At 45.5% G+C, this 10,087-nt stretch overlaps 1 protein-coding gene across 1 annotated transcript; it reads left to right on the top strand.

Moving 5' to 3' along the window:
- Nucleotides 1-1,516: 1,516 nt before the first annotated feature.
- Nucleotides 1,517-8,686, top strand: LOC129773944 (uncharacterized). The gene is made up of 2 exons (XM_055777621.1): nt 1,517-1,897; nt 1,955-8,686. Exon 2 carries the CDS (start codon nt 2,117-2,119, stop codon nt 8,684-8,686), a length of 6,570 nt encoding a protein of 2,189 aa, XP_055633596.1. The 5' UTR covers nt 1,517-1,897; nt 1,955-2,116.
- The last annotated feature ends 1,401 nt before the right edge of the window (nt 8,687-10,087 follow it).

Here is a 10,087-nt window from a genome sequence, read left to right as displayed (position 1 = left end):
TGTACTTTCCCGAATAGAGCTGACAATAACGAGCAACTTATCGACGACCAACGGAGGGGAAATCGTAGGATTTAAAGTCTCCGTGAACAAAGGAAAAGTAGAAGAATGAAGGGGAACACTTGCCTAGAGTATAAACAGTGGATCTCGCTGAGGCAAACTTTGTGTAGAGGCGAATGAACTGCAAAGTTTAAAGCCTCTTAAAAACAAAGAAAGAAAGAAAAGGCAAACTTTCATTCGGCATCGGACTGTTGAGTAATCCAGTTCACTTTGCTTTCGCTGCGCTTCGATCTAAGATTGGACCCCACCAGTGGTAATCCAACTTGGATATCGTCGTTTGGTTTTTCTGTTCGTTTTTCGCGTTATTCGTATCGTGTGTTTTTCTTTCCGCGTCATAAATTGGACGCTTCGCGTAGTGTGTGATGAGCAAGAAGAAGAGGAAGGCAAGCTCGAGCCCTGCAAAAAACGAACGCATTGTCAGGGGCAATAAAATTTCGAGGCAAGCGTCATCTATTGATGCACGCGATGTTGGTGCAGTGAAAAGCGCTCGCACTGAACCGAGCCTTTGCGAGTGTGAGACCGCATCGAACAACAGCGAAGTAGGCGATCTCCGCGCGTCGGTCGAAAATGTAACCGCCGTTACCCAGGCAGCAACCAAAATTAAGTTCCCCCCGCTGGTGATGAAAGTGGTCGCTCTTGACAAACTCATCAGCGAATTCGCATCGATGGGTGTTACAGCAGAGTACAAGCTGTGTGGCATATTTCAGTCTTTTTCCAAGCAGTTAACATTGCTTGTTTTCCGTCATCATAAGAGCTTCGTTAGTACCTTTTACAATGCATCAATGCATTAAACTGACGTTATGGCGAAGCAGGCGTTAAGGTTGTGCACCAAAAAATTATTTGGGGAATACCAAATATCTTGAATGTCTTACTGGAATGTTATAAGTTATTTGGGTTCGCGTGCCAGTCGCAAAACTGCCTTCAACTAGGATTGCATTTGTACTAATATTGATCATAATGAAGCAATGCTACTGTTTTCGAGGTTGTTATTAACAAAAAAGAGTTTATTTCGCTTGTTTAGTCACCAAGAAAGCAAATGTCGTTCTGGAATTTTGTATGTGATTAGGTTTCGCTTGCCAGTAGCAAAACTTCTCCACTAAGGGTGACAGCTGCGCTTCTCTCGAGCATGAGAAAGTAATGTTTTTTTCGAGGCCAGTAATATTAAAAGGAGCGTATCTTTTGAGAATAGCGCAAAATGATGCGAAGTGTTTATATTCCTAGTAGATTCAAGTCACCAATGTATGGCTCTGTATGCATGCTATGGCGAACGCTTGTTTGGCGCTTGGTTTACGTTCTACGAACGATGCCTAGAGGTGCGATTCCTTTGAGGCAATACTAGATAACATGTAGCATTGATATTTGATACTTGCAAGTGTTGTCATTGTTGTTGTTTCCATGGGGTGCCAAAGATATATTGATGTAGTTATGAGATTTGGAATAATGGTGCTTGTTGGGGAAACCGATTAGCCTGACCACCCTGTCAACCGTTCAGTTGTCGAAAAGGAAACTTCTGAAGGGCAGTTGACAATTGTCACATTCAAACAATCAAAAGAAATAGACCAATAGGGATAGACCAATAGCAGATAGGGAAGTAAACAAACACAAAACAATAGAAGGATCGATAGGAAGTACAAACGTGGAAGTTTAAATAGAGAAATTACGATAATTGAACATTGAAACTTATTTAAATTAACAAATTAAACTTATTGTAAGTACACACAACATTGAATTACACCAAACATGGAAAATAACATATATTTACATCGAAACAGATAAAGTTAGAAAACGTTGCACAACAGTCCGACACAGATAGCGAAATACACAAAAAAGGACTATAAATGTAAGTTTACACTGAATTAAACATTATATTATAACACTCATGAAATAAAACTTCTAGCTTAAAGCATTCTCCAACTTAACAACGAGTTTGCTCAAAAGAGTCCCGAAACGCTTGTGGTCACGACTGGGTCGCAACAATCTTTAAGATTTATATGCGAATTTAACCTCAAACTCGACGAGCGATTTATTGTTCCAAAGACAGTCGAAGTACATAATTGCAATGTCTTTGAGGAATAAGAGGAAGAGTTTGATGCGGCAGGTAACCGAAGACGAAGTGGATGCACGGGATTGCATCATGTGCACGCGACCGAACACTGCAGACCAGTGGATGGTCCAGTGCGATGTCTGTTCGAAGTGGATTCACTTTTCGTGTGCTGGCGTGGATAAAGGTGTTGAGAACGAGTGCTTCGTCTGTGCAAAATGTACCACTCCACCTCCACCACCTAGATCAAAGTCCGGAAAATCGTCCTCTTCGAGTACTCGTGCTAAGCGAGAGCTCGAACTCCAACGGCTAGCCGAGGAGAAGGCTATGCGAGAGAAGGGGTTGCAGGATAAGCTGGATTTGGAAAAGCAGTTCATCGAGAAGAAGTACGAGATTCTGCAAGCGGGAATTGATGAAGACGATGATGACCGAAGTGGACGGAGCAACCGTAGTGTCCGCAGCGCTCGGAGCACAGTTCAAGGATGGGTGGATAAGCAGGAAGAGTTGACCATGGTCGCCGGTATCGGAAACAACGAAATTCCCACCGGAACCACGTCATCCACTGGAACGCTACCCAAACGAACGTCTGCCCCGAACCAGGATGACGGCCAAGTAGCTAGCTCTTCTGCGGTTGATTGTTTTACCAATCAAATTCCTGCTGCATCGTTAGCCTCCAATACGCACAACGGCGTAGTAACGAGTGGTGCTATGGTTCAGCAAAGCATACAACTTCCAGTGCTGCCGAGCTATCCAGCCTTGCAGATCTCACCAGTTACATCCCGTCAGCAGGACCTGCTACCGGTAGTGAGTATGGTCATCTCACCTGCGTCAGCATCCGGCACTCAGGAGTTTTACCGCCCAGTGCATCATCAACAGCTGAGTGGTGTTCAACAGCGGCAGCATGAACGAAGTCTGCAGCAGTTAGAGTGGTATCCAGCTTCCAGCGCTGCTCTAGCCAGTAGTGCATCAATACCAATTACAATTAGTAGTAAGACACAGCAGATAGGTAGGTTCCCTCCGAATGTACCGCTTCCGATGGTGAACCAACCGCAGTCGAGTACTATGAATAATTTCTTACCACATGATTGTATAGTTGGTAGTAGTATAGTAGGTACCACAACACAGTGTGTGAAAGATTTAAATACTGGCAGGTATCCGCCAGTCCTCTCACGTGAGGTCCATAGTTTGAATTCTGCTTACATTCCATCGATCCAAATGTATACCTCGTCTCAGTCCACCGTTGATAACGTTCGGAATCCCGTTAGTACGTTCACGGCATCAGTGATTTCTCCACGTTCATTGTCTAATCAACAAGGGTTGAGCGTTTCCAGCTATTCGTATCCAATAACCTCGCCGGTAGTTGTTGATAGATTAGTGCAAGAATCACCACGGTTGGGTATTCCGCAAACTTCTTGTGTTCCGAGTGTTGGTCAGTATCCTCCTGTATTCGGTTTAGGCGCACGACAAAGTTTCGCTGCTCCCACAATTCCTGGTCTTGGTCAACAAGCTACTTCGTGCGCGACAGGTATTCAGCAGTTCGGGGCAGCATCAAATGTCGTACCCGATTCCATTCAACCCCAGGTGCCGATGTTTGGGCCAACAGCGCAACAAATCGCCGCTAGACACGTTGTTCCGAAAGATTTGCCAGAGTTCACAGGAGACCCAACGGAATGGCCACTCTTCGCGAGTAGTTACTACAATTCTACTGCTATGTGTGGCTATTCGGATGGAGAAAATCTGATGAGGCTACAACGTTGCCTCAAGGGTAAACCACGGGAAGCTGTTCGATGTCACCTACTTCATCCATCGTCCGTGCCGCAGATAATGGCGACGCTGCACACTCTCTATGGTCGGCCGGAATTGATAGTTCGGTGTCTTCTTAATAAGGTTCACTCTACGCCTGCTCCCAAAGCGGATAAGTTGGAAAGCTTAGTAAACTTCGGACTCGTCGTGCAGAACCTATGCAGTCATCTCCAATCGATGGGAATGGAAGCCCATTTGTCGAACCCTACTCTACTCGAAGAGCTGGTGGACAAATTGCCAGCCAACATAAAATTAGATTGGGGTCTGTATCAACGTCAACTGTTTGTGGTGGACATGAGAGCATTCGGGGATTACATGTCAACGATCATTTCTGCCGCCAGTAAGGTCACACTTTGGACGGAGGCAGGGAGATCTGATAAGCAGAAAGGAAAGGAAAAAGGTTTCCTGAACGCACATTCCACCGAAGAAGCTACGAAGCACGAACAACGTGAGGAGCAAAAGTGGAATAGCAGTGGAACCCCGAAGGTTATCGAAAGACCGAAGCCATGTCTGGTGTGCAAAAAGGAGGGTCATAAAGTAAAGGATTGTCGCAGTTTTCTTAGTGCAAACATTGAGAATCGATGGAAATTGGTTCAGCAAACGAACGTGTGCAGGCGCTGTTTGATCCCGCATGGTAAGTGGCCATGTAAAGCCACATTATGCGGAATGAATGGTTGTGAACTACGTCACCACAAATTGCTTCACCCTGGGAGACCAGAAGCATCATCAAATCCAAGGATTCCACCATCAACGACTACCACAGGCACAATTAACCTCCATCGACTACAGCCACGTCCTACCCTTTTTCGAGTTCTCCCAGTCACCATTCATGGAAAAGACTCGTCAGTGACTACGTTAGCGTTCCTCGATGATGGATCATCCTTTACATTGGTCGAGCAGGAGCTTGCGAAAGAGCTTGGTGTTACAGGCGAGGCTGAACCGCTTTGTCTACAGTGGACCAGTGGCATAAAACGAATCGAAGCGAAGTCACAGTCAATTCAATTGCAAATCGCTGGTGTAAACGACAATAGACAGCATGCTTTGAACGACGTACGTACAGTGGAGAAGCTTGATCTTCCACCGCAGTTCCTGCGATATCCAGAGTTAGCAGAAAAGTATGAGTACTTGAAAGGTCTACCAGTAGCGAGTTATGACAGAGCAGTTCCTCGAATCCTTATCGGAGTGGACAATGCCAGTTTGCTGGTCACTTTGAAGAAAAGGGAAGGAAAGACGTACGAACCTGTTGCCACTAAAACAAGGCTTGGTTGGACAATTTTCGGAACAGTGGAAGGCTTCAAGGGCACGCTTGAGCAGCGACATCTTCACATCTGTGCTCGGTCGACCGATCAAGAGTTGCACGATACCGTAAAAGAATTCTTCTCCGTTGAGAGTATATGCGTTGCCGTTGTACCAGAGGTAGAAGGAGAGGACGATCGTCGTGCTCGAGAGATTTTGAGCGAAACCACCATCCGAACTTCAACTGGAAGATTTCAGACGGGTCTGCTTTGGAAGCACGACTACGTTGAATTCCCCGACAGTCGGGATATGGCAGAGCAGCGGTTGAAATGTCTCGAGCGAAGGCTGGCGAAGAATCCGAAATTGTATAGTAACATTAACCAGCAGGTAGTCGACTATCAGCATAAGGGTTATGCACACAAATTGTCGAGAGAAGAGTCAGTCAACAGTGACCCTAGACGGGTGTGGTATTTACCATTGGGAGTAGTGTTGAATCCCAATAAACCGGAGAAGATACGAGTCATCTGGGATGCCGCGGCCAAGGTAGAGGGAGTATCATTCAACTCTATGCTGCTGAAGGGCCCGGATCTGCTGACTTCGCTCACAGTGGTGCTATATCGCTTCCGACAACGTCAAATTGCCATTGCAGGAGACATCAAAGAGATGTTTCATCAGATACAGATTCGGCGTGAAGATCGGCAGGCGCAGAGATTCCTGTGGCGAGATGAACCAGGAAAGCCAGCTCAAGAGTACGTCATGGACGTTGCGACCTTTGGATCGACGTGTTCGCCATGTTCGGCTCATTACGTCAAAAACAAGAACGCCGAGGAGTGGAAACATCAGTTCCCAAAAGCGGCTGCAGCTATCATCGAAAACCACTACGTGGATGACTACCTCGACAGCCTAGACACGGACGAAGAGGCCGTGGAGTTAGCGCTTGAGGTGAAAAAAGTTCACGCTAAAGCCGGTTTTGAAATCCGGAACTGGTTGTCGAATTCGGAATTGGTCACTCGACGGGTCGGGGACTCAAGCCAGCAGATCACGAAAAATTTCATGGCTGACAAAGGAACGAGTACTGAGAAGGTACTCGGAATGGTGTGGAAGCCGAAGGAAGATACATTCACATTCGCAGTCAAATTTCGAGAAGATGTCCAATTGCTGATCAATGGAACGAGCGCACCGACTAAACGCCAAGTTTTACGGGTGGTTATGAGTATTTTCGATCCTCTTGGAATAGTAGCTGCATTCGTGATTCATGGGAAGTGTCTGATCCAGGATATATGGCGTACCGGTATTGGCTGGGATGAAGCAATCCCCGGAGAACTACATGACACTTGGCGACGCTGGGTAGAAGTTCTTCACAGTTTGAGTCGAATCGGAATACCAAGGTGTTATTTCCCGGGTTACAGTTCCAGCAGTTTGCCGAGCCTTGAACTACATGTCTTCGTAGACGCAAGCGAAGCGGCCTACGCTTGCGTCGCCTATTTCCGGATGGTAGACCATGGCCAGGTTCGATGCTCGCTCGTTGCAGCTAAAACTAAGGTGGCTCCACTGAAGCCTATGTCGGTACCACGGCTAGAACTTCAGGCGGCGGTTATTGGCGCTCGTCTGATGAAGTCCATACAGCAAAGTCATACGCTGCCGATCTATCGACGCGTCATTTGGAGCGATTCTAGGACGGTCCTTTCATGGGTAAGATCTGATCAACGGAAGTACCGTCAGTTTGTCGCTTTCCGAGTATCCGAAATCCTGGATGAAACAAGCTTGGACGAGTGGAGGTGGGTGCCCACACGTCTTAATGTAGCAGATGAGGCTACTAAGTGGGGGAAAGGGCCCAACTTCCAGAAGGACAGTCGGTGGTTTTGTGGCCCGGAGTATCTTTACGCAGATGAATCAGAGTGGCCAAATCAAGATCTACCGACATCTGACACAGTAGAAGAACTGCGTCCAGTCTACGTTGCAAACCAGCACCATCGGGCGCCGGTTGAAACTACAGTTGATTACAGGAGATTTTCCAAACTCGAGCGTTTATTAAGAGCCATTGGTTATGTTCGGCGTTTCAGTGCAATAACGAAGAAGAAATACGACGCAGAAATAACCTGTTCCCCAGTACTTTCTCGACAGGAAATCTTGGAAGCTGAGTTGACAGTATGGCGGTGGGTGCAAGCAGAATCTTATCCTGATGAGCTAACAATCCTGTGGGGAAACGAGCAGTTGCAACCACATGAGCGCAGAAAATTGGAAAAATGTAGTCAACTTCGGAAGCTGTCTCCGTTTATCGACGCCAATGGCGTATTGAGAATAGATGGGCGACTCAGCAATGCATCGCATACCACATATGATGCGAAATTCCCGGTGATTCTGCCTAAGGACCACCGTTTCACGGAGCTGCTTGTTGAATGGTATCATCGGCGGTATGCACACGGGAACGGCCAAACAGTACTCAACGAGATGCGACAGAAGTTCCATATATCCTGCCTACGGACATTAATTCGAAGAGTTGCGAAGCAGTGCCGGTGGTGTGCTGTCTACCGATCCACCCCAAGGGTTCCTAGGATGGCTCCACTCCCAGAAGTCAGGGTAACCCCTTACGTTCGTGCCTTCACCTTCATCGGTGTGGACTACTGTGGTCCCTTTCCGATACGATCAGGAAGAAGTGAGGTGAAAACCTGGGTGATGCTGATTACCTGTTTGACTGTTCGTGCCGTGCACTTGGAATCAGTCGGTAGCTTGTCAACAGAAGCATGCAAGCTAGCCATTCGACGGTTTATAGCCTGGCGAGGTGCACCGCAGGAGATCTACAGCGACCAGGGCACAAATTTCATTGGTGCAAGCAGGGAGTTACGAGAGGAAATTGCGAACATCAACAGATCAATGGCAGGAACTTTCACCAATAGTGAGACGCAATGGCACTTCAATCCGCCTGCCGCCCCTCACATGGGCGGAGTTTGGGAGCGCTTAGTGCGTTCTGTGAAGACAGCTTTACGAACTATCTCTACCATCAAGAAGCCGAATGATGAGACATTCCGTACGTTCCTGGCTGAAGCTGCATCGATTGTCAACTCAAGACCATTGACTTACGTGCCTTTGGAGACAGAGGACGGCGAGGCGCTAACGCCTAACCACTTCATGATGTTGAGTTCCAGTGGCGTAGTCCAGCCAACAAAGCCCATAGGTACCGGGAAAGCTCTTAGAACCAACTGGGATACGATTCAAAATCTCTTGGACCAGTTCTGGCTAAAGTGGATCAAGGAGTATCTTCCATCCATCAACTGCCGTTCCAAGTGGCTTACGGACTCTAAACCTGTTCAACCAGGAGATTTGGTGTTATTGGTTAACAAAGAATCGCGCAATGGTTGGGTACGAGGCAGGGTTGTGAAGGTCTACAAGGGAAAGGACGGCAGAGTTCGGAGTGTAGATGTTCAGACGGTAAATGGCGTGCTACAGAGACCGGTTACTGGACTGGCAGTGCTTGAGGTGCTGAATGATGGTACAGCTGGAAGGGATGTCCAGCAATACGGGTCGGGGATTGTTGGGGAAACCGATTAGCCTGACCACCCTGTCAACCGTTCAGTTGTCGAAAAGGAAACTTCTGAAGGGCAGTTGACAATTGTCACATTCAAACAATCAAAAGAAATAGACCAATAGGGATAGACCAATAGCAGATAGGGAAGTAAACAAACACAAAACAATAGAAGGATCGATAGGAAGTACAAACGTGGAAGTTTAAATAGAGAAATTACGATAATTGAACATTGAAACTTATTTAAATTAACAAATTAAACTTATTGTAAGTACACACAACATTGAATTACACCAAACATGGAAAATAACATATATTTACATCGAAACAGATAAAGTTAGAAAACGTTGCACAACAGTCCGACACAGATAGCGAAATACACAAAAAAGGACTATAAATGTAAGTTTACACTGAATTAAACATTATATTATAACACTCATGAAATAAAACTTCTAGCTTAAAGCATTCTCCAACTTAACAACGAGTTTGCTCAAAAGAGTCCCGAAACGCTTGTGGTCACGACTGGGTCGCAACAGTGCTGGTGTAACATGTATAGAATCGACTGTAGCCGAGTCTATGTCAATTGCGAAAAAGGCCACCGGAATAGCGTTCGAGGTAAATTTTCAATGCATTGACATGAAATAAATTGCGACATACGATCAGCAAGTGTATTGTTTTGCGAGGGCAAGAATGAATCATCAATCAATTATCGTCAACTGATTCTACAATGAAAAAACCATTTCAGAGATTATTCTACTAAGCAGTTGTTTTTAAAATTTCACAGCATTACAGAAAAATATCCGAAGGTATAAATGAGCGATTTATATAAAATAACAGCGTAGTTCTACGTCAACAATGCGGTCGTACCTTGGACACAACCTCCCATAATTTTTTCTGAGTCATTTCCCAAGGTATCGTCAAGGAGCATGCGTGATGGAAAACCATTGCTTTTTAATTTTGATTTTTATGTAATTGAAGAAACTTTTCGGGTTAAACTTCATGTCCGACTCTGTGTTTAAGGTGTAATCTTCAAAGGCGCTTTTAACTGTTGAATTGAGCTGTTCGCAAATGTTCAGATATTTTTCGAGATTAGCGTCAGATTTGTATTTCTTATAAATTTTATGTGCCTTCTGTTTTTTGACGTAGGACTACGTCTAACCGGAAGATATAGGGAGGTGAAATGGAAATCTAGGCACTGAACAAGTAGGAAAAAATGTAAGATTTGGAACGCTTATAACTCGAGCATTTCTCAATAGATCGCAAAGGTTTTTGCATCAATTGATAGGAAATATATCTACGCATCTATCATAACGAATAACATTTAATTTTTCTTGAGATAAATAATTGAATAATTGTGAAATATCAAGCATTGTCAAAATGCACTATGTGCCCATTTTTGATTGGTCCATTTTGTGCTCCTCAAATCG

This window comes from Toxorhynchites rutilus, chromosome 3 (genome assembly GCF_029784135.1).
Source record: "Toxorhynchites rutilus septentrionalis strain SRP chromosome 3, ASM2978413v1, whole genome shotgun sequence".
Classification (NCBI taxonomy): Eukaryota; Metazoa; Arthropoda; class Insecta; order Diptera; family Culicidae; genus Toxorhynchites; species Toxorhynchites rutilus.
Note: the sequence above shows the minus strand (reverse complement) of the source record. Positions and strands in the feature narration are given on the sequence as shown.

Coding starts and splice junctions, on each gene's coding strand:
- LOC129773944 (XM_055777621.1), top strand. CDS start 2,117: ATGTCTTTGAGGAATAAGAGGAAGAGTTTGATGCGGCAGGTAACCGAA.